Genomic DNA, 25,684 nt, shown 5'->3' with positions numbered 1-25,684 from the left:
GCCAGTCAGAATATGGAGACACAACCCATGTTTTTTGGTGGTGTGTTAAGATCCAAGAATTTTGGTTGAAGTTTCAGAGTTTTATGTGTGATGTATTGGGCACTCGGATTTCGTTTTGCACCAGACTCTGTTTTGGGTGATGGGGTGGTCATCGATGTGGGTAATAAACACATAAAAAGTTGGGTTTTGACCAGTGTAATAATCGCCAGACAAATTATTTTAAGGGGATGGAGGTAGGCTGGAGCACCACCATTTCAGGAGTGGTGCATTGAGATGGGGATGGTGGTGGCTTTTGAGGAAGTGTCATTTAGAAGACTGGGTAACTTAGATTTGTTTGTTGGAAAATGGGGCAACTATTTGGAGTTTTTGGAGGGCTCTCGGAGAGGGGCAGTGGAGAGAGAGTATAGGTATAAATGTGTGTGATTATTATATATATATATATTTTTTATATTTTTTTATATATATATATATATATATACTCATGTGTGACCACAGGAATGTTTGTTGAGGGTCAGGGCGAGGTTGGGGATTGGGAGGTGTAATAGTGGGGGTTAAATGTTGATTCTATGTATATATGTTTTGTTTTTCTTTATTTACTGTATGAATCAATAAAAAAATGTTTATCACAAAAAAAGTAACAAGGACAGGGTTTAAAAAATCCTTGCAGAACACCCAAGAAAATTCGATTACATTCATCTAGCTTTCAGCATGTCATAAGCACTTAATATGCTTCTCATCTGATTCGCACATCTGTGTTTCATGTGAGTGTCAAGTGTGCATTCTCTGAAGAATGCAAGTGCACGCAGTCCAGCAGGATTCCTGATATTTTCAGGAGAGCGCAGGGCGGGATCACTCGCGGTACACTATAATTTTTGACCCTGGAAAAAACCCTAAGAAAAACATCTCCACAGAACGGGACGACTCCCAAACAAGTCAAGAAAATTAAGAGGAGCTTGTTATTCAAACAGGTGCAACATTTGAGGTGTAGGTTAGGTTAACCTTGTGGAGAAGGCTTTCACACTTTCAGAAGCTGCTGTGATTAGGTGACCAGGGCCTTGGAGCTTCAGGTAAAGTATGTTCAGCTCCTGTGCTATGTCCACTAGGAATTCAAGGTCCATGGCCCATTTTGGATAATCAAATTCAGGAACATCCATTCTTCCATCTTCCATGAATCTCTTCACCTCTGCTCTTAACTCAAAAAATGACTTCAGGACATTTCCCCTGCTGAGACAACACACCTCAGTAAAGTAAAGTACATCACCATATGTTGATTCAATTTCTTCTAAAAAGGCCTGGAACAGGCGGTGCTGTAAATTCCTGGAACTGATTTAATTTATACATTTCAGGACAACAGACATGAGTTGCACAGTGCCTGATGGCGTATAATGCAGTGCGGAACAACTGCTGGATCTGCATTTTCCTCCTCTAACTTTCTTTGTACCAGCGCTACCTGTCAGTTTTTTTGCCTGTCATGGACGGGGCTTTATCAGTGGTAATGCCTACCAGTCTGTTCCATGGCAAACCAGCACACTCTTCTTTTCAATATCTTTGGCTGTGGTATGGCCGTGCATTGGACACAAATTCAGCAACTCTTCTGTCTCTTCAAATTGGTCATTAATACCCCTGATGAAAATGGCTAGTTGAGCATTGTCGGTTTTGTCTGTGCCTTCGTCAAGCGCCACAGAGTATGCAGTGAAAACTCTAGCTTTGTCGTGTAACCGATCATAAATTCCACTTGATAACTCACTAATCCACTCTGCCACTGTGTTTGCCGATAGAGAGATATTGTTGAACAAGCTCTTCTTTTCTGGACATAGAATATCAGCAACTTGCCACATGCAGTCCTTCAGAAACTGCCCTTCGGTGAATGGCTTTCCTGCTTTGGTGATTAACTCACCACATAACTTGCTTCAACTGCAACATCAGCATCCTTCTTGGCTTTATGGAAAAGACTTTGCTGAGACGTTAGCCCTCTCTATAGCTGTGTGACTTGTTTTTTCCTCTCGTCTCCTTTAGTGTTGTCAAAAGTACCAGTACTTCGGTACCAAGTCTATAGTAAAATAAAAAAGATGTAACAATACCAGTGTTTCTACAGTACCGGTAGTACAGAGCACCGACTGTATCCGGTAACAGCGCGCAATATGACTGACACACGACAACTTTAAAATGCTCACAGGCTTATTTTGAACGTGTGCTGTCTTACTCGTTTTACACTGAAATGGACAATTAATCAAATTAAAATCGTGGCATGTCCTAGTGTGATTTATTAAACCACTAAAGGCTACAATCTTAGTCTGCATTTGAGCTGCATGCTTTAAATTAATGTGTGAAGCAGAACGCACATCCACTGGAAACTCCACATGAGATTGTATGAGAGATGACAGAGCAGAAAACTGATCCACTGTAAAGCACATATTACATGTAGACTATACAGGTGCATCTCAATAAATTAGAATGTCGTGGAAAAGTTCATTTATTTCAGTAATTCAACTCAAATTGTGAAACTCGTGTATTAAATAAATTCAGTGCACACAGACTGAAGTAGTTTAAGTCTTTGGTTCTTTTAATTGTGATGATTTTGGCTCACATTTAACATAAACCCACCAATTCACTATCTCAAAAAATTAGAATATGGTGACATGCCAATCAGCTAATCAACTCAAAACACCTGCAAAGGTTTCCTGAGCCTTCAAAATGGTCTCTCAGTTTGGTTCACTAGGCTACACAATCATGGGGAAGACTGCTGATCTGACAGTTGTCCAGAAGACAATCACTGACACCCTTCACAAGGAGGGTAAGCCACAAACATTCATTGCCAAAGAAGCTGGCTGTTCACAGAGTGCTGTATCCAAGCGTGTTAACAGAAAGTTGAGTGGAAGGAAAAAGTGTGGAAGAAAAAGATGCACAACCAACCGAGAGAACCGCAGCCTTATGATTGTCAAGCAAAATCGATTCAAGAATTTGGGTGAACTTCACAAGGAATGGACTGAGGCTGGGGTCAAGGCATCAAGAGCCACCACACACAGACATGTCAAGGAATTTGGCTACAGTTGTCGTATTCCTCTTGTTAAGCCACTCCTGAACCACAGACAACGTCAGAGGCGCCTTACCTGGGCTAAGGAGAAGAAGAACTGGACTGTTGCCCAGTGTTCCAAAGTCCTCTTTTCAGATGAGAGCAAGTTTTGTATTTCATTTGGAAACCAAGGTCCTAGAGTCTGGAGGAAGGGTGGAGAAGCTCATAGCCCAAGTTGCTTGAAGTCCAGTGTTAAGTTTCCACAGTCTGTGATGATTTGGGGTGTAATGTCATCTGCTGGTGTTGGTCCATTGTGTTCTTTGAAAACCAAAGTCACTGCACCCGTTTACCAAGAAATTTTGGAGCACTTCATGCTTCCTTCTGCTGACCAGCTTTTTAAAGATGCTGATTTCATTTTCCAGCAGGATTTGGCACCTGCCCAAACTGCCAAAAGCACCAAAAGTTGGTTAAATGACCATGGTGTTGGTGTGCTTGACTAGCCAGCAAACTCACCAGACCTGAACCCCATAGAGAATCTATGGGGTATGTCAAGAGGAAAATGAGAAACAAGAGACCAAAAAATGCAGATGAGCTGAAGGCCACTGTCAAAGAAACCTGGGCTTCCATACCACCTCAGCAGTGTCACAAACTGATCACCTCCATGCCACGCCGAATTGAGGCAGTAATTAAAGCAATAGGAGCCCCTACCAAGTATTGAGTACATATACAGTAAATGAACATACTTTCCAGAAGGCCAACAATTCACTAATTTTTTTTTTTTTATTGGTCTTATGATGTATTCTAATTTTTTGAGATAGTGAATTGGTGGGTTTTTGTTAAATGTGAGCCAAAATCATCACAATTAAAAGAACCAAAGACTTAAACTACTTCAGTCTGTGTGCACTGAATTTATTTAATACACGAGTTTCACAATTTGAGTTGAATTACTGAAATAAATGAACTTTTCCACGACATTCTAATTTATTGAGATGCACCTGTATATTTATATAATTAAATCACAGCATTTGCGCTTTAATCTCAACTCAACTTAATTAAAACTTAACATTTCAAAATTACCACAAACACCAGTAATCTAAAATTCAAACACTCCAAAACTGTGTCCTACATTTCATTTGTGAGACTCAAAGGCCAGTGTAAAGAGATGAGATTTCAGACGTGATTTAAAAGTCTTTAATGATCACTAGGGCTGGGAATCGATTCCAAAAAGAATTGATTCCGAGGCGTCGGGAACCAAGAATCGACTCGAAACCGGGAAACCTGTTGATATTTTTGGACTGTGTTTATTTCCTCGACCACTGAACTATTACACATTTCAGAAGCCTAATAGCACTAATACAGTTTACAAAATAATTATAAAATGACTGCATCTTAATGATCATCAACCTCTTTTGTAATCCGTCAGCATCTGTAAATCCACTACATTTGTTCATCCGTATGAAACAAATACACAAGCCCTTCAACACATTTGCTTTCCAGACCTGTATCCACAATATTCCTGTGTCCCATGATGCTTTGCGGGCGATGTGGGCAGAACTTCCGGTTAATCTTAACAATCGTTATGTTATGTACTAACGCAGCATTAAAAAATGACAGAAACTTGAGAACAAGTGATCACAGAATTATAGCGAGGCGATATTGTTCTTCCACACCTATCTGTTAATGATTATGGGTTTGAGGAGGATAGCCAAATATCGCTAATAGAAGCATTTGAGTTATTTTGTTGAGTCTTTATCCATCGATGGAAGAACCTGAGCAGACTAACCTGAAAAGCTATGTAGCCTATTAGCACCTTCACAGCTGTAAAGTTGGACATGTTTTGAGAACTGTAGATAATTATGTTTATTTTAATGCGTATATTGAGTGTAGTTAGAACCTGAAGAGTTTGTTGTACCGAGATTGTGTACTTACTGCAGTTACAGTGGAAGTCCAGACAGCAGGATGCTCGTGTATTACAGAACTCAGGCGATAATACTGTCATTTGTCAGATAAAATATATTTATTTTGTGGGAGATGAATGTGTAGTAAGTTCAATCTAGCTTTATGATTGTTAGTTTACATACATAATCTCCGTATCTAAATGCTATAACCTACATTAAATGTTTTAGTGTTGACTGAACAACTGATCCTGTTGATAGATTGAATTTATTGTTCTTTTGTAGGAAATAACGATGTATTAGTAGCCACACAATAAACTGTACTGTACAAAAAGAACTACATGCAAAACATATAAACATATTTATTTGGACATACATTATAAACATTGTACACAAAAGTTCAATGTTCTCTGTAATGCAACTATAAAACAGTATGCATTCTTAAAAGCACTAGCTGTGCAAATAAATGTAATTGATACTGAATTAATGTCCACACTGTTTTCCAAATCACATTTTCCCCTTAAGGGAAGACATGCACATTCTGCAAAGACATTCAAAAGAAAGTGAATTGCAGGCAGGAAAAATGCAGTGCAGAGGAAAATCAGAATACAGTTAATTTCAAACGTCATAAAACACTGTATATGTCTTATCTAATAATTATGATCTTCCACTGTAGAATTGATCCATTTAGCATCACAGCATGAAAACATTGTCTCTACTTGCAGACAGTTCAGGTAAAACACTGTTCCTTTTTATACTCAGTAATAATGCCATTTCAAAACATGTAAAGCTTTCACAAAAAAAAAAAAAAAAGAAGAAAAAAAAATGCTAAATAGAAATGAACAAACTCAAAATTTCTAATGAACTTTCAGCACATGTACACACACCTGTTAGCACAAGAATGCTATCATTTATATGTAATTCATTGTGCTCCGTTTCTGGATGTCTATCGTAGCCGGACTGTAATGGTAGATAATATAAGTAATCCCTGCTGTTGACTTCTTTCCAATAAAGTGAAAAGAGCACACAAACAAATTATTCCAAAGCTTTTTCAAACAGTCAAGTCAATCCTTCTGTAGGCAGCTGATGGAAGAAGCAGCATCTGGGACTGGAGCGCTTTGCTTTGTGATTGGTTTCTGATCATAACATTGCTGTTTTAGACAAAACTTTAGTTCCGTTTGATTATTAGGATAACCATTAATTGCACACATCATCCGGGAAATTTATAAGACATCTTACAACATTTAAAAAGCAAGAATCTAACCGCGTGACACGCAAGCAAGCAGTGACCGGCTACACACAAAATGCCAACCAATCGCACTTCTGCTAGCCAACCGGAAATTCTGCCCACCTTGCGAAATGCAATGGACTCACTGAGAATATTGTGGATTGTCTACTGATATTTTACTTTGGATTAAACTTTTAATCAGCATGCCAAATTTGTGACTGTAAATTGGCATACAATAACAACTTCCCGATGTTACAACACAAGTCTGAAACAAGGAGATGGCAGAGTTGAGTTAGCATGCCGGTTCACATCAATAAATCGGTATGTTGAAGTTTAATTGATCAATGTGCTGCACTTATAAAAGTGAGAATCTTATGCTTCTCTACTCGTTCTCAACATTTTTACAGTGTTTTAAAACTTTTTGCATATATATATATATATATATATATATATATATATATATATATATATATATATATATATTAGTTATCCTACATTTTACACAATTATATATTAAAATTATTTTATTTTACATTATAAAATGTATATTTTTTAGATTGTATTAAATAAACCAGTACAACAACCTGGATTGTTAAATAAAACTAAGTGTATTGTTTGGACATTTTATTCAGTGTGCAAATAGTAGTGGACAGTTACTGTACATTCTAATATATAAACCTCTTTCTAAACAAGAACTCATGAGTGATAACAGACAATTTCAATGTAGGTTAAATGGTGCTTTTAAAATTATATGTGGTAGTTCGTCTAAATACAGGTGCATCTACTCAAATTTCCCTCGAATTTATCTCATTGGATTGAAGCATCACGCTTTGGTATGTGTATATAAGCCCTGATATAATTTTAGAATGGAGCTATTAATAGTAGGCCTAAATGTCATTCATGCTATTATAAATAGTGCAAAGAACGCTTTGTAGTGTTCTTTGCACATTCTTCCATTGTAAATGCCTCACTGTAACCTCGATTTTTGTTTTTTTAAAGAAAAGGAGAAACGAGTTGAAATTAATTAATTTTTGTGGTAATCAACATTATGCCACAAATGCTTTAGATAGAGCTTAATTTATTAAACTGAATTTTCCTTTAAGTTGTAAGTTGCTTGTGGTTTGGGAAGCTACATTTTTAACATTGGAACCTATAATGTAACATCAAGAATTTTAGACAAAAATATCAACAAACTCCTAAACGCTAAGTATTGAATGTTGGTGTGTAACTCGTAAAGACACAGTTTGTGCTACATCCCAGTGGCGAGGCCAGAAATTTCCAAGAAGGTGGACCTTGGTGAAATAGGGCGGACCTCTATTCTGTGCCTAATTGTTAATCTAATGTAGCATACCACTTTCCTCACACATTATGAATCAATATTCACTCATTTACACAGCTTAATACTTATAATTGCATAATTACTGACAATAAAAATACTTATTTGTTTTTGAACAATTATTAAGTTTAAAAATAGTAATTTACCTTAATGGGTCATATTGATGCGATGAAAAATGAAATGGCCATAGAAAATAATACAATAAATTAATATAAGAGATTAGATGCAATAAACATTATATTAGCAATTAATATAATTTAATAATATTATAATTTAATATCATTTGCTAATCATACAGCAAAACTAATGTGCAAATTTCATTCCCTGCCCGCATGCCAAACCACAAAAATGCCATGTCATCTACAGAAACATCTAACACACTCCCACGTAAATAAGAGATAAGATGTAAAAAACTTTATTTTCAGTCCTCCTGCTGTGCAAAGGTGTTGGCTATTTCCCCAAACACTGAATGTTTAATTAAGCTTACAATCTCTCTCCTTTGGATGACGTTCTGAGCTTCGTGGAGCTGCTGCAATGTCGCAAAATATAGTAGCGTATGTAAAATAAGAGGTCTGGTGAGCTGTGAATCAGATGTTGTATTTAACAGCTGTCCTATAGAGTTGGGGAATGTTATTTTTAAAAGCTATGTTACATTATTTTGCTGTTGATAATGAAATAATTGTTAGATCATTACTTTGTATGGAAAACAGTGCGTTTTGCATCATTATTCGTTAAAATTGCTTTTTTCTCACGATCACTGTACTTGGTTGGGAGCGCCCTCCTTTTCAGTGTTAGGTTCTTATCAAAGCACTGGCAGCTTAGAAAGAAATTGCATGGAAAGAAAACAGAGCAAATACAAACACAGTGCAAAACAACGTACAGAAATTAAGAGAAATGTCAAGAGATGAAGCTCTCTTGCTCCCTCACACACAGTGCACGTGCAAAAAGAGATGCAACGTAAAGATGTTATGTATAGCTAGCAGAACAGAAGCGCTAGGTTTAAATGGCTTTTAATGGCAAATATGCAGACAGAGAATGTATAACTACTCTAAAGAGCACATCAATATGAAAACTAAACCAAATGAATCCCAGACATTTTAAGGCAATTTAGAAATCCCGGTCATAAGCTCGAACAGGAGTCCAAAAAAAAGGACCAGTTCGGGAAAAGATGACACTTTACAAATTTCTGATGAACTTTCAGCACATGTACACACACCTGTTAGCACAAGAATGCTATCGTTTATATGTAATTCATTGTGCTCCGTTTTTGGACGTCTATCATAGCCGGACCGTAATGGTAGATAATATAAGTAATCCCTGCTGTTAACTTCTTTCCAATAAAGTGAAAAGAGCACACAAACAAATTATTCCAAAGCTTTTTCAAACAGATGTTCCTAAGTCAATCCTTCTGTAGGCAGCTGATGGAAGTGGCAGCATCTGGGACTGGAGCGCTTTGCTTTGCGATTTTTACACATGACAGTTCATCTGTAGTCCCAATGTTGTTGCATCCAGAGATGGTCTGAAATCATATGCAGCGTTTTCAATTGTTCCCAGATGACTGACAGAGCAGAAATAGTGAGAATTATATGAGCAAGTTCCATGAAACACGTAAACATTTTTAAAAAAATAATAAAAGTAATTAAGTGAGACAAAATGTGGATAAATTAATAACGTTGCACAGACCAGAAAACATGAGCCACTCGATGAGAAATGTGCCATGACCCATTTCAATTCACCATAACTATATCAAAGTTTTCTTATTTGAAATAAAAACAGATTTTTTTTTTTTTTATAACAGAAATATTATAATTATCTAGCATGTGAACTATTTTGAGTGTGAAAAATGCAGTTTCTTTTTGCAAACTACTAGTATATTTCGGCAGTTTTGACTGGGTGTACCAGCCGTCAATCTCAGTAGACCAGTGCCACTCTGGCCCTTATGTGGCCTCGCCCCTGCTACAGCCATTAATGATACCTCAAATCTTGCAGCTTGTTTGAGGAGAGCTATTGCTTTTCTAAACTTATGAGCCTCTCGAACTAAAAAGATGGGTAAAAACAAATGCCATAGACATAGAAAGAGGGATCCAAGCCATATCTAGAGACAACAATATAATGGAGACTTTGGGATGAGAAAAAGTAAAAATCAAGTGTAGTCCGGACATAATAGCTCTGTGGAGTCTGTTTGCGGTAGAGCTTTCACAAACACCTCCATATCTACTGAGCCCTGTCAAGACCTTCCTTCACACTCCCTTCTTTATCACTCACTCATGGACACCTCCATTCACTAACACTTTTTCTTCTTTATCTGTTGTTCTGTCTAATCTCCTCTCACACTTTACAGTATGTAGGCCTATTTTTCCCCTTAGAGGAATATTCATTTGCTCTTTCATAACTTAAAAGACTTTTATTATTGTTCATTTGGGGTTAGGAATTAAAAAAACATTTACCCTAAGTGTTAAACTTTAGCACATAATTCATGCCACACTAGTTCATTTTCACTTAAAAACACATTAATATTTTTACGCTTCTCATCCACACTGGAATGGCATTTTCATCCACCAAACACGGAGCGTTTTGAAAAGGCTCTCCATTACTGCATACTTTGGAAAATGATAACGTTAGGAAACTGAAAATGTTTTCGTTTTTTAAAAAAAAATGTTTTTATTCCTTAGCATCTGTGTACAAATACATACAGATTAATAGCTGACATGCAATAAGGGGCCGTTAACACCTAACACATTTTTGCATCCATCCGTGCTGATTTTCCATTGTTTTTCTACGTAAACATGCACTAGAGAGAGGTTTTTGATCGCCACATAATGCTGTTTGTTCAGTGTCTCACGCAGTAGCACTATGTTTTTAGATGACGTTTCAAGTTAAAAAGAACTCGAGATAAGCTTTCTGTTGTGTTCGTTGTGCTACGTCTATCTTTTTTAAGCACAAGAACACATTCTGTCTGAACGACCCCTAAGTAGCTGTAGAGCTATAAAATGTGGATAGTATAGCTCATATAATTTGTTTTTTGATGAGAAATGTTTGAGTTCACTTTGAGATCTCTGACATTTGATTGCAGACCTTGGTATCTTGGCAAATCTCAGCACAGTTTGAGACATTGTTGTGATCTCTTCTGAAACTCTAGATGAGACACATGTGAGATTACTGGGGTCCTCTTTCTGTGGAGAAGCAGGAGTCTTTCCATCCACTCTCCATTTAATCTCACTGCTGTCTTGGAGACATAATTGAGTTGTTAAAGATCTTATTAATGATTTTTTTAAATATTTGTTTTACTTTTTGTGTGTGTGCATGTCCACCCCCCTCCACTCTGGTTCCCTAACTGAGAGCACAAACACACACACATACAGGACCCTGAGGGTTTATCCCCCTGCACACACTCACACACACACACACAAACACACACACACACTCCCACTGCTAGGCCATTGCAGCCCAGGGAAAAGAAATGAGAAGAGAGGAGAGATTAGAAACGTGATCTTCGCTCCAGCAAGCTTACTTAGCCTGCAGACACACAGAGAGAGAGAGAGACATTGTAAGTGAAAGAAACAGACATAGAGAGACAGTCACTCCATCCGCATAGTTTGAGCACAGAGATGGATTATCTCGCGGAAAGCATGTCTATCACGGAAGAGGACCGACTCTGAGAACATCTAGAGACCAACGAAGAAACTCAAGGGAGAAGACAGAACACATTTCGCCATGAGTATTGTTATGAAACCGCGCTCGCGTTCCACGAGTTCTCTCAGGAACACGGAGGGAATCTGGTAAGGTTTTTATTCTTTACTCTGGTAAAGTTTCTAGCATTCACGGTTCCTGATGTGTGACCTGCAAGTCTGCGCTCATAGATTAATTCCCTGTGTGCAATTTAATGCCAAAAATTTAGTTTGACATCCACTGTAAGTTTTCGCTTTGTACGAATTTCTCTGTGCACAGTTATAGAAATTTGTGGCCTATAACGATACTGATTTAATACCAAAAGTGTGTAAATTCATAGTTTGAGGTCCATTGTCAATTTTCGCTTTTTATGAATTTTTCTGTGCACAGTTATTTAAAAAAATGTTGGCTGATACTGATTTTATAGAAAAAGATTTTAAATTCGTAGTTTGACGTTCATTGTCAATTTTTTATTTTTTTATTTTTTCTATTTGCACAGTTATAAAACATGTTGGCCAGAATGGATACAGATTTTGTAGTAAAAATGTGTAAATTTGTAGTTTGATGTGAATTGTCAGTTTTCGCTTTTGCACAATTTTAGAAATTTGTGGCCTATGCTGATACTGATTTAATGCCAAAAGTGTATAAATTCGTTGTTCGATATCCATTGTCAATTTTCGCTTTTTATGAATTTGTATTTGCAGTTATAAAAAAATGGGCAAATATTGATACTGATTTTATAGAAAAAGTTTGTGAGTTCTGAGTTTGATGTTCATTGCCAATTTTCTATTTTTAAGAATTCCACTTTGCACAGTTATAGACATTTTTGGCCAGTATTGATACAGATTTTATGGCAAAAGTGTTTAAATTAGTAGTTTGACGTCCATTGTCAGTTTTTGTTTGTTCGAATTTCTCTGTGCACAGTTATAGAAATTTGTGGCTTATACTGATACTGATTTAATGCCATAATTGTGTACATTTGTAGTTTGATGTCCATTGTCAGTTTTTGAATTTCTCTGTGCACCCTTATTGAAAGTTGTGGCCAATACTGATACAATATTAAATTTAACACCTAAACTGTGTAAATTCATAGTTTGACGTGCATGGAGTATAATTATTTTGACTATGTTTGATATCCCATATGTTGCATTATTATATCTGTTAAAAAGTGTTCGCAATGTGCTAATCTAGAATAAAAAAGACATATAACAGTTTAGTACTTTTAAAGCCGCGTGAAACTAAATAGGGTCAATTTAGATTTTATTGTGACTTGAATATGTGACCTGTGTGTGTGTGTGTGTACTTGTTTATGTTACATTGTGCATACCGAATGTCCCCACAAGGATTGTAAAACCTGAGATCACCTACCTTGTGGGGCCCAGCCAGTGGTCCCCATGAGGGAAATGGTTTAGTAAACATATTAAACAATGTTTTTTTTTTTTTTGTTTGTTTGGTTTTTTTAATATAAAAATGCAAAAAGGTTTCTGTGAGGGTTAGGTTTAGGGGTAAGGTTAGGGGATAGAAATTATCGTTAGATCTGTATAAAATCCAAAAAATGCATGGAAGTCTATAGAGAGTCCCCCACAATGATATAAAAACAAGTTTGTTTGTGTGTGTGTGTGTGTGTGTGTGTGTGTGTTTGTGTGTAGTGTTTGATGTTGGACAACATAACTGTGGCATTAGTGCAGTACAAAAATATCTTTGCCCATAGAAAGAAGTGAATCTTTGGTCCTTCATAATCCCATCAGCTGGCAGCTTGAGTCAAATTTCAAATGTGCCACAAGAGACTTTTAACAACACAAGAGCCATCACAGCTGTTTCCCATAGAGAGCAAGTATCTGGATCCGGAAGTAAAATCATATTCATTTTTTCATTCATTCCACAGGGGAAATATTTTTTAACCTAAACTTATACACTTTTAAAGACTGACCTTTCTTGAGCTCTGAGGTTTTAATTGATGGTATATGATTCTGTTGAAGCCATCAGCAGGGCTACAGACAAAAAAAGTGACTTAGACTAACCCTAAACTGAAACATTAAGGAGCCAAATGGCTGTTTTTAGTCACCAAATCACAGAATTGCTTGATTTAGATTGCTGTTCAGAAACAAGATAGAAAGCCAAAGAAAAGGAAGACAGCTGATCAGAGGTTTAGATAGTAAGATAATTTTGCATTCCCATTTGTCTCATAAATGTTCACCCCCCTTTCATGATTTATACAAATATAAGAGATAAAAAAATTTTTTTATTTATTACTGCTCTTTAGAATCTACATTACAGATATTTACATGAAGCATAGTATGCATATAGTAGTGTGTTGTATTTTTGAGCATCAATGAATGTTTGCACCTAGTGTAATAGTTGTGAACAAGTTCCTCAATTGTCCTAAGTGTCAAAAACTTGATCTCATATATATATATATATATATATATATATGCACACACACACACACACACACACACACACACACACACACACACACACACTGGCGGCCAAAAGTTTGGAATAATGTACTGATTTTGCTCTTATGGAAAGAGATTGGTACTTTTATTCACCAAAGTGGCATTTAACTGATCACAATGTATAGTAAGGACATTAATAACGTGAAAAATTACTATTACAATTTGAAAAAAAAAAATTTAAACATTTCAGAACTTCTTAAACTACTTCAAAGAGTTCTCATCAAAAAATCCTCCACGTGCAGCAATGACAGTTTTGCAGATCCTTGACATTCTAGCTGTCAGTTTGTCCAGATACTCAGGTGACATTTCACCCCACACTTCCTGTAGCACTTGCCATAGATGTGACTGTCTTGTCAGGCACTTCTCACACACCTTACAGTCTAGCTGATCCCACAAAAGCTCAATGGGGTTAAGATCCATAACACTCTTTTCCAATTATATGTTGTCCAATGTCTGTGTTTCTTTGCCCATTCTAACCTTTTCTTTTTGTTTTTCTGTTTCAAAAGTGTCTTTTTCTCTGCAATTCTTCCCATAAGGCCTGCACCCCTGAGTCTTCTCTTTACTGATGTACATTAAACTGGTGTTGAGCGGGTAGAATTCAATGAAGCTGTCAGCTGAGGACATGTGAGGCGTCTATTTCTCAAACTAGAGACTCTGATGTACTTATCCTCTTGTTTAGTTGTACATCTGGCCTTCCACATCTCTTTCTGTCCTTGTTAGAGTCAGTTGTCCTTTGTCTTTGAAGACTGTAGTGTACACCTTTGTATGAAATCTTCAGTTTTTGGGCAATTTCAAGCATTGTATATCCTTCATTCCTCAAAACAATGATTGACTGACAAGTGTCTAGAAAAAGCTGTTTCTTTTTTTGCCATTTTTGACCTAATATTGACCTTAAGACATGCCAGTCTATTGCATACTGTGGCAACTCAAAAAGAAACACAAAGACAATGTTAAGCTTCATTTAATGAACCAAATATCTTTCAACTGTGTTTGATATAATGGCAAGTGATTTTCTAGTACCAAATTATCAATTTAGCATGATTACTCAAGGATAAGGTGTTGGAGTGATGGCTGCTGTCTAGATTTGATCAAAAATGACTTTTTTCAAATAGTGATGGTGCTGTTTTTTTACTTCAGTAATGTCCTGACTATACTTTGTGATCAGCTGAATGCCACTTTGGTGAATTAAAGTAACAATTTCCTTCCAAAACAGCAAAATCTGTACATTCTTCCAAACTTTTGGCCACCAGTGTGTGTGTGTGTGTGTGTGTGTGTGTGTATATATATATATATATATATATTACAGTATATAGATATACAGATATGCGTGTATATGTGTAATATATATGTACTGTATATTTAAATCATTTTTTCCAATATTGCCTTAGTCTTTCTTTACTGCTACCGATGGACCAGACACAGAGACTACAAGAGTACAAATTGAATGAAATCCCAGATGCAGTTTATTGTGCAACTCCAATCCCAATCAGTAATTACCAAAAGAAAAAAAAGTGGTACACAATTCGGGACTTTTAATTATAAAGAAGCCCAAAATACACATGGGACTCTTATTTTGAAATGTTTCACTGATGGCTGATTCGCTGAGAAAGTGAATCTGATTCAAACTGCTAGCCTGAGCTCCAGAGTTCAAACCCTCAGTTCTTTTTGGGTGATTCATGAAAAAGACCCGGTTCAAAAGAGTCATTTGTTCACGACTCTCGCGCTGTGTTTGTTGCATGCGGTGCAGCGAGCTCGTCATCACAACAGAACAGGTGAAAAGCGACAAGAGACACCTGATACACGCTCTAAAGATGTGTTCAGTAACTCACAAGATGATATCTGATGAAACCGCATATGAACGCAAACAACCGACTGTCGCCAGTGGCGACTAGATTTTAAATTATTGTGGCGATAATTATTTATGGCCACATTTGCAACCGTTTTAGTAGCAGTCTGGAGCCCTGCATCAGTCCTAGTCATTTCAACTTAATAATAATTAAAAAAAGTATTTAATAGAGCAATTCCTGGTGAAGAACTACACTACTCATGATCCTAAAAAGAAAGATCCACTAATCAGAGAGTTCTGCTGCAATTTTCAAATTCTTGTTCACTTCAAATCAAAAATCTGTAATGTTGTGATTCACCTCGGAGCTGGGTGGTTTGGTTCATGGCTTAGAACTTTGTTTATGAAGACTTTTATGAAATCTCTTTGGAAAAAAAATTGGGAAAAATACTTCTGGAACCAAGACAGCTGAAAAAGTGAGCGTTGCGCTCTATAGCTCACATATCTCACCGCCAGAAAAAACATTTGAGCAATTATTATCCTGCAAAAATGACGCCTCATCCTGCACATGGTCAGTTGTACTGAAAACAAGGCCAAAATTTATACCCGAAAACGTGAAACGTCTTGTAACAATAAAGAGCGGGTGGGTGACTTTTCTATTATGAGCTGTGTTGTTGCCGAGTGAGGACCATATTTAAGAACAGATGCCTTAGCACGCTCTAGTGCTTGTCTCTTTCTCCTTTCGGCTCATGCCGTCAGCACGCGAGAGCTCTGCTCTGACCTGGAAAAGTGCACTGGGCCGCATTGTGCCCACACTGAGAATGCAAGTGCATCGTGTCTCCTCATAATACGTCACCAACATGACTTCTCTCCCCCTTGTGTATGCCTTTGTTTGTTTCTCTGGCCGCTGTCTCGTGCCTGTGATCTATCCAGGGTACAACCTCTACCAAAATAGGCCAAGGGTATCTCTCTTGCTCTTCCGTGTCTTCGACACCTTTATAAATAAACTCATTGTCGTCTGCAGTCGACGGTCAGGCCACCTACAGTCCAATTAGAGAGGCCCCTCTAGGAGCCCTGGGCCCCTGTTGTGCGTCAGCCTCTCTCGATGGGGCCCCAGTGGACAGATACCTGCCAGTGCACCCCAAACTTAGCTGACCTTCCTTGCCTTAAATGGAAAAGGTGCGTATGCTCCTCACGTAATGGAGCACGCAGTGTTTGATGTGGGCCGCATGTGATGTTAAGCCCTAGTGTTATTATAGTTAACGAAAACTGAAACTAAATAAAAACATTTTTTATAACTCCAAAACTAACTAAAATAAAAATATAAATGGTCTCAAATTAATTTTAGTTTTAGCTTTTGATATACTAGGGTGAATATGGGCAAAGTGGGACACTTTTGGAAATTTTCTATTTCTTGACACTTTAAAGTATGATCCAAACACACACAACCTCACATTATACCTTTGAAGAAAGCTTAGGATGACTTCTACTTTAGTCAAAAGAAAAATGAAGACATGCTTAATATTGGGAAGTGGAACCTTTGAAGATCCTCTTTTTACCAAATCCCAGATTTTTTAAGCAGTAAAGTGGAACAGAGGAAAAATTATTTGGAATTAATTTTTATATTTTTTTCACTTTTACATCATAAATCATAATGTAACATGTACAAGCAATACACCTCAAAAATTTAGTGTCATTTTCTTGACCATTGCTTTTCGCACCCGTGGTCATGAAATGAGCTCTGCCACACATCCCAAAGTAAAATCATCAATTTAAAACCTCAAAAAGTTAAAGAGATAGTTTACCCTCATGCCATTCCAAATGTGTATGACTTTCTTTCTTCTGCTGTACACAAACAAAGATATTAGAAGAATATCTTAGCTCTGTAGGTTCATACAAGTCAACAGAGTCCAAAGCTTTAAAGCTCCAAAAAGCACATAAATGCAGCATAAAATAGTCCATAAGTGGTTTAATCCATGTCTTCTGAAGTAATCTAATCGTTTTTGGGTGTGAACAGACCAAAGTGTAACTCCTTTCTCACTGTACATCTTGGAATTGCAGTCTACAGGAACAATCATGATTTCAAGATCTATTACACTTCCTAGTAGAGTTTGCAGAGTGCTAGATGGCGCTAGAAAGTGTAATCGAGCTTGAAATCATCATCAACATGGAGACTGGTGATGTCAAGGTTTACAGTAAAAAAGGACTTAAATATTGATCTGTTTCTCACACACACATACCATATCGCTTCTAAATACATAGATTAAACCACTGGAGTCTTATGGATTTTATGCTGCCTTAATGTGCTTTTTGGAGCATCAACATTTTGGCACCTATTCACTTGCATTGTATGGATCTACAGAGCTGAAATGTTCTTCTAAAAATCTTCATTTGTGTTCAGCAGAAGAAAGAAAGTCATACACATCTGGGATGGCATGAGGTTGAGTAAATGATGAGAGAATTTTCATTTTTGGGTGAACTATCCCTTTAATTGTTTACTTTCCAAAGATTAGTTTAGTAATGATTTATAATGATTTAAGGAAATTCATATGGATACAATGGGGATCAAGCTTAAATGTCCTTTGTCACTTTGCCCATATTCACCCTGTATTATAAAATTTGCAACATTTACACTCCAAATTAAACATGATAATACAACTAGATAGAGGTAACACAAGGCTGCCCTGAGAAATGTTTTTGTACTCCTTAGTTGATGTTAGACTTTTTAAATGATACCAGTAAACGTTCAGCTTTGGCAGCCATAAAACATACTAAAACTAAAATAAAAACTAACTAAACTGAAACTGAGAAAACTAAAACTAACAGAAAAACTGTGAAAACTAATGAAAACTAAACTAGTTTGGAATGACAAATTGAATATAAAATAGACATAAAAGCTAAATAAAAAATCCAAAACTATAATAACACTGTGGTGATGCAGATTGGATGTGTCAGGTTCGCCGCTGGATGGAGTTTTTGAAAGTGTGTTGGTGTGTGTGATGGTGTGTGGGTGAGAGCTTCTGGCTGGTATTTATGTCTCCTTGTCACATTTAATTAAGCCTTTTATGACTGTAGAACTTCAGATGGATTGTTCAGGATGATTTGGACTTAAGTTCATAAAAGATTGTCCCACTTGTCCCTTAGTTCACTAAATGTACACGTTGGCCTGGGATACATGTAATCAAAATTGACCCAAATTGCTTTCTTTAAGGGATAGTTCATTCAAAAATGAAAATTGCATCATCATTTACTCACCCTGATGTTGCTCCAAACCCATATGATTTTCTGTCTTCTGTGGAACACAAAAGGAGCTGTTAGGGAGTGTTCAGTCTCAGTCTCCATTCACTTTCATTGAAAGGAAAAAAAAAATAACCTTAAAATAAATGGTGACTGAAACTAACATACTGCCTAACATCTCCTTTTGGAAATGTTTCTTTGGATCATCAATCATCAAAATGTAACAACATTCTCCGTCTCTGACACAATTTTTCTGCTAACTTAACAAGGCTAAACTTAAGGTAACGTAACTTTAATTAACGTAACATAACGAAACTTAGGGTAATTTAATATAATGCAACTTTTAACATGACTTAATGTAATGTAACGTAACTTAGCGTCTTACTACATTCTTGTTTTAAATGTTCATTTGAGTCCTTCATGACTCTCACAAAACAAACCAATTTGATTAATCCAAACAAAAGTTTGACATCATACTGAGCATGACGTGAATCTCTAGTGCACATTTATGTAGTGACCGTTTGAGCTAGATAGCCCTCAGTCTGGTTTCACTGTATTCTCACAGCATTTGCAGGTTGGTTATAAGAGTGTACAGTGAAGTAATATGGTATATCCGTTCTGTTCCTCAAGCGCTCCTCTGGAGGATGTATCACAATACACTGCTCTGACAGTATTGGCTAAGGCTCAGGTATCCTCGCACGCCCGTGGGGCCTCACACTTGAAGTGCATTAAGGCAATAACATTTTGCACAAAACAGCGCCTCAATTTTCAATAGTGTTGATGCACTGAGGGCCAAAGTACGTCTACATTTTCAAATAAAACTGATGGAGAATTTTTGGTTTAGTTGCAATCTGTTGTTTATGCTGTTCATGCACTAGTAACAAGCATACCAGGCCAAATTCGGCAAAAGTACAGAACGTGTCCCGCTTTGGGAATCAAAAGGTTTTCCAATCTCCCCAATGTCTCATTTGCTGTGCGTCACTAGACAAGGGGTTTACTTAGTGTTGTTCACCATGCTTGTGCATTTGAGAGTCCCTGATCTGCACTATTATTTTTCTCATAATAAATGAGCAAATGTTTGCGATCTTACCATAATAATACCAGACTTGTAATTTTATAGCAAAACATAAGACTTTACAAAGCAGCGTCTCAGTAGAGATCCCGCTTAGCACATTTCACTAAAAGATCTGGCTGCAGAACAAGAGTTCATTGATTTCTGCATCTTTTTATCACCGTTCTCTTCAAGGTCATTTGCCTTCACTGAGTTGTTGCTCTCAACTACAGCAGTGCAAAAGTGTCCAAAGTGTAAAACAGGAAGGAAAAGAAGTTTCTAGCTTGCTGATCTCAAAACAAGTCATATTTTCTGTATAGCTACAAGGATGAGGAAATCGCTTCTTGGAGGACTTTCATCACAGATCAAATAACCGATCAACTGTATCTGAAATAGAAGACAAACCTGACTTCAAATGAAGTTTGTGCTTTTTAGCAAGTTACTTTACATCATACTATGCGATATATGTTTCCACAATATGATATTTAAGCAAAATCACACAAGCAAGAGTGCTGTTGAACGGAATTTTTAAACTGATATTCAGTTTAAAAGCAAGATTGCGAGTGTGATATATTGCAAGTGCGAGTAAATGACAATTCAGGCCACATCCACTAATCTGTTTGAGCTAAGAAACCTCTGTTTTTTAGTTTTTTGATGTCATAATTTTCCAAAGGTTTTGGAGAGGGTCTCCGGTGGAGGAAATCACTGTTCCAGTATGGATAAATGTAAACGTATTATGAAAGCTCTGACTTGACATACGTGACGTCATGTAAAGAACTAATATGACAACTGCCTGGTTAAAAAGTAGTGAAAAATATTTCTGTTTCATATGCCATTTTATTAAAGCTAGTGTTTTCTTATTCGTAAACATTTTGGAAGAACATAGAGAGGTGAATTAATGTAGAGATGATATATGTTGATATCATCAACAAAAAAGCCACACAAGGATCCATTTTGGCATTATGAGCATTGCCATAGAAACAAATAATTTCTCAGTACGAGGATGTGAACAGCTCAGAGTAGAATCTCTGAATTGTCATCTCGTAATTACAGTAATTTCGACACAAGCATCAGACAGGCGTTGAGTGATACATGAAATGGTTTTGTACTAAATATCAGCACTTTTCGAACGCTGTTCATCCAATGATCAGAGTGGAACTAACTTATGTAAACTGTTGAAAACAGTCTCAGTATTTGAAACCATAATTTTTTGTTGAAGAAGCAGAAAAGATAAAGAGATGATCTGCAGTTTATTTTTTGTTAACCCTTATGTTGTGTTCTGGTCATTTTTGACACAAACTATTTTTTTTAATGTTTATTTTTTTACTTTATTTATTTATTTATTTATTTTATTTGTTTACTTAAACCAATAGGAATACAATTCCTTTCTTTTGTAGTATCTGAAAACACACAACATTTTTTTTAACATTTTCTTGGTTTTATTTCACTGTGTTACACTTGTGTTTCCGGTCAAAAATGACCGGCCATTGGAAATGAATGGATTAAGTTAAGCTCAATCAACAGCATTTGTGGCATAATATTGATAACCACAAAAATGTATTTTGACTCACAGTGAGGCAGTTACAATGGAAGTCAATGGATGCCAATTTTTGACTGTTAAAATATTCACTTTTTCAAAAGTATAGCCACAAGACATAAACAATAAGCATGTTAATATGATTTATGTGTGATAAAAAAAACTTACTTGCCTTTTCTGTGTAAAGTTATAGCCAATTGACGATGTCATGTCAACAAACCTTAAAATGACTGTACAAATGACATTTTAAACGACTTTACGGCTCAAAAAATACAGGAGTTTTAACAGAATTAATGTAAGTGCTTTTATAAAATTATAAGCTTCACATTTCTGCCTTCAAATCCTCCCAAAAAAATTGTCCCCATTCACTTCCATTGTAAGTGCCTCACTGTAACCTCGATTTTTTTTTTTTTTTTTTTTTAAGGAAAAGGAGGGATGAGACAAAATACATTTTTGTGGTAATCAACATTATGCAACAAATGCTGTTGACTGAGCTTAACTTGTATTGAACCCGGAATATTCCTTTAAGAATAGGTACAATCAGCTATATGCATTTTAAAGTCCAGGTTCTTGGCTTTAAAACGGCACCTATTTTGTTCAGATTATTATGTAATTATTATTATTATTATTATTATTTCCGTAGGGAGTGCCCCCCACTTGTCCGGTATGAGCTCAGTTCAATTAATCCTTCTATCAATAAAAATATATTTGTTTTTAAATATGTTCAAAAAAGGAGTACAAAACCTGTCATAATTACTAAAAAAGAAGTTGATAAAAAGATCTAATGCAATATCTTGTGATAATATATGCAATATAAGAGATTTATAAACAATCTTAGTGGCCTGGCCATTTTTGACCGCGAACACAAAATGTGTTTGCACAAAACGAACACAACACAAGGGTTAAACAGAAGTAATGTGAACAAAATTATCTGGATTGTATCATCAAGCCTAGGTGCATTTAGATTGCGACTGAGTTGACAGCTGTTATACTTTTTAGCAGAAGAATTTAAGAGTGTTCTCTCCGATTAGAGATAGTCGTATTTCATTGTCAGAACACTGTATCCCGAACACTTTGCACATCTCATTTTGCTCAGGAAAGGTCTCAGAAGGTTCTGAGACTTCTGCTGTATGTGCACGAGTACACGACCGTCTTTGTATTACTAGCAGACCTGCTCTTTGTAAATTGAGAGCATCTCATACACACACACCAGCATTCCAGTTCCATGTGCTATTGCTTTGCTTTACTCTGACTTTCTAAGAAGATGCGATTATCTGTGAGCAGAGACATATTCAGTGAGGCATTAGAGATTTGTTTTGGTTACAGATGCAACATTATTTTTTCTCCCACCCCTATTCTGGCAGGTCCCGCCTCCTGCATTCGGATTGTCTACTAAGAGCTACTTACAAGCGGTCTGTGATTGGGCAGTTGAGAAGTCATTCAAATAGCCTTAGTAACCACAGAGGGACATCATATCGTATAAGTTGCAGAAAAACAAACAGCCACTAAGTTCGAAGTTCTGTGCAAATTTTAAATGGTTAACATTAGACAAGACAAAGCTATCACATGCATTTAAATAAGCTGTTTACAGCTTTGTCGATTAATATTATAATGGGGACAATGTAACATCGCAGCTTCCAGTATATGAACGTGTGTGTGTGTGTGTGTGTGTGTGTGTGTGTGTGTTTACTCTCTTCTGTCCTACTGGATGACCTATTTACTATACAGTATATTCCATACAGCTCAATATACGATATGTAACATAATTTGTCACTTCTTTTATTTAACTTCTTATCATTAATTAATTCTGCAATTAGTTTTTAATAATTTAGAACGTTTAACTATAGGTAGAGTGTTTAAACATAAATTAAATTATCAACAAGTTTGTTTGTGTAGCAAACTTAATATCAAGACATTAAAAGTCATGTAAATTACATGTTTATTAAAAAGAATAATATTTCAAATTAGCAATTAGAACAAAGGAATAGTTCACCCAAAAATGAAAATTATCTCATTATTTACTCACCCTCATGCCATCCCAGATGTGTATGACTTACTTTCTTCAGCAGAACACAATTTTTAGAAGAATATTTCACTTCTGTAGGGCCATACAATGCAAGTGAATGGTGACTAAAACTCAGAAGTTCCAAAAAGCACATAAAGGCAGCATAAAAGTAATCCATAAATCTGGTTTAATCCATGTCTTCTGAAGCGATATAATAGGTGTGGGTGTGAAACAGATCAATATTTAAGTCCTTTTTTTTTTTTTTTAAAAAAAACTAAAGTGAAAGTGAACGTGTAGATTTACAGTAGAAAAAGGACTAAAATATTTCTCTGTTTCTAGGAATATGGTAAGAAATGATTGAAGTTTTTATATTTCTTAGCTTACAGAAAAGTGAGAAATACACTGTCAACTGTGAATTAAAATGTTGTTTTCCAACCTTGCTCTTTTAAAATTATAATAATGCATCTGTCTCCATATATTTACAAATAATTTTTTTCAGATAAATGAGTGATTCTGTGACTATAGGCACTTGACCTTTTTTTATTATTATTATTATTTTTTTAATAAAAATATCCATACGGTCTTCTTTCAATCTAAAACTGAATTTCTTCACATTCCATCTAATTATGTATTTCTTTTTCACAGCATTCTCAGAAAAGTCTGAAATAGTTCATTACAAACAATACATATTCTCTCATTGAAGTGGTGGTTACCGTGATATTTTATATTCTTATATTTGGCATACAATGAAACCATAAGAGTGGGAGCCAGGCAAAAAAAACAAAAAAAATTTAAAATCATATTCATATCACACATTATTGTTCAGGACAAAGTGATATGCCACATATAACTAACTATTTTTTTTTTTCCCAGTACATTTATTCAGCCATTTACTTTTAATAAAAAGAAAAACACAAATCGTTTTTCTACTGTCAGAACGACAAAGTGTCAGAAGTTATAGAATGGATAACCATCCAATCAGAAGGCGTCATCAAGCTGGTGACATATAGACAACTTTAATCCAATCATTTGACATCTATATATATCAATCACGGGAGTTGCCGAAATACGGGTGTGGAATAAAATAATGCATTACGTGGGGGACGCTCATAGGGAAACTCAGTCACCGGATGAATCACAAATGTGTCATAGCCAGTGACGTCACAAACACCTCGCCATGGCGATTAGCTCTTGCATAGCCTCTTAACACAATTTACCTCAGAGTGAAACATGGGTGGGATTACAACAGCTAAACCTTGTGAAAATGTGCACCTTCTGTTCACTAGACGTCACCACAAGGGAAACCCCTGTGATTCTGTGAGGTGGATTTGATAGCAGAGGGTAATGAGGATAAGCAGCTTTAAGGTTTAGATAAGGCTATCCCCATGTGTGCAGAAATATCATCCCTTTGGTGCGCATTTGTTTATGCCGAGATCTGTGAGACAATGAATGCCTTCTGCAGGCCATGCAGGAGCTTTACTCACGATTTTGCTCTGCTGTACTCTTTTACTACTTTTTTTTATAAAGTTATTCTTAGGAAGGTCAAAATGAAAACAATGATACTTTAGTACCTAGTCGATGCTCAAATAAAAAGTAATGATACCAATCTTTCAGCATTACTGGAAGGAAACAAATACCGCTTTCGAATGCTCAAATGCATATTTGGGTGTGGTAATACGAGTGCACACATGAATGGTCAAATTAATTTCCTGCTCAGAATGGCCATTTTGCCAAGCTTTTAATGTAAACACAATCATACTATCTTAAATATATAAAGTGAATGGGGCCAATCCGTAAACATTAAATACTCACTGTTTCAAAAGTATACCTGCAAGATTTAAACAATATGTGTATAAACATGATTTTAGTGTGATAAGATCACTTACTAACCTTTTCTGTGTAACGTTATAACCAATTATACAACTTTGTTGCCATGATGATATAATGTCAACAAACCCTATAACCCTAAAATTATGATTTAAACAACTTTACAGCTCAAATAATACACCTTACTGTAACCGAAATTGTGTCTTTTTTTTAAAGAAAAGGAAGGACGAGACAAAATTAATTTTTGTTGTAATCAACATTATGCCACAAATGCTGTCGACTGAGCTTGTATTGAAGGCCTTGCTGTGTATATGGATCTGATACAACTCCCAATGTCTAATATGCAAAATAGCTTTTAATTTGTTTCTTTATTGCTGGCTGTTTACATTAATAATAACTTTATTTAGAGAAAGCTGAAGTCTACACACCATTGTTTTATTTTAATATTTCAACCATTTATTTTTGTTAAGAACAGTTCAGCCAAAAATGAAAATTCTTTCATCATTTAGGCAACATCCACACTAGTACAGTTTTGTTTATTTGTAAAATGCATCAATTTCTGATACGTTTACGCCTATCATCTACACTAGAATGTTGTTTTTAATTTTAAAAAAAAGCTCTCCATTACCACTTACTTTGTAAAA

The 25,684-nt window shown here is 36.1% G+C and overlaps 1 protein-coding gene across 8 annotated transcripts in view; it reads left to right on the top strand.

Annotated features, from left to right (window-relative positions):
* LOC127432571 (cAMP-specific 3',5'-cyclic phosphodiesterase 4D) overlaps positions 1-25,684 on the top strand; it is a 255,863-nt gene that overhangs the window by 175,020 nt on the left and 55,159 nt on the right. The window contains exon 1 of one of the 8 annotated variants that reach the window (XM_051683820.1): positions 11,141-11,251. The exons of the other annotated variants lie outside the window; for them this stretch is intronic. Coding sequence (XP_051539780.1) covers positions 11,187-11,251 — 65 coding nt within the window. The 5' untranslated portion in view covers positions 11,141-11,186. Of the gene's footprint in view, positions 1-11,140; positions 11,252-25,684 lie in introns of those variants that run through there. 8 annotated transcript variants of the gene reach the window in all.

This window comes from Myxocyprinus asiaticus, chromosome 42 (genome assembly GCF_019703515.2).
Source record: "Myxocyprinus asiaticus isolate MX2 ecotype Aquarium Trade chromosome 42, UBuf_Myxa_2, whole genome shotgun sequence".
In the NCBI taxonomy this organism is placed as follows: domain Eukaryota; kingdom Metazoa; phylum Chordata; class Actinopteri; order Cypriniformes; family Catostomidae; genus Myxocyprinus; species Myxocyprinus asiaticus.
Note: the sequence above shows the minus strand (reverse complement) of the source record. Positions and strands in the feature narration are given on the sequence as shown.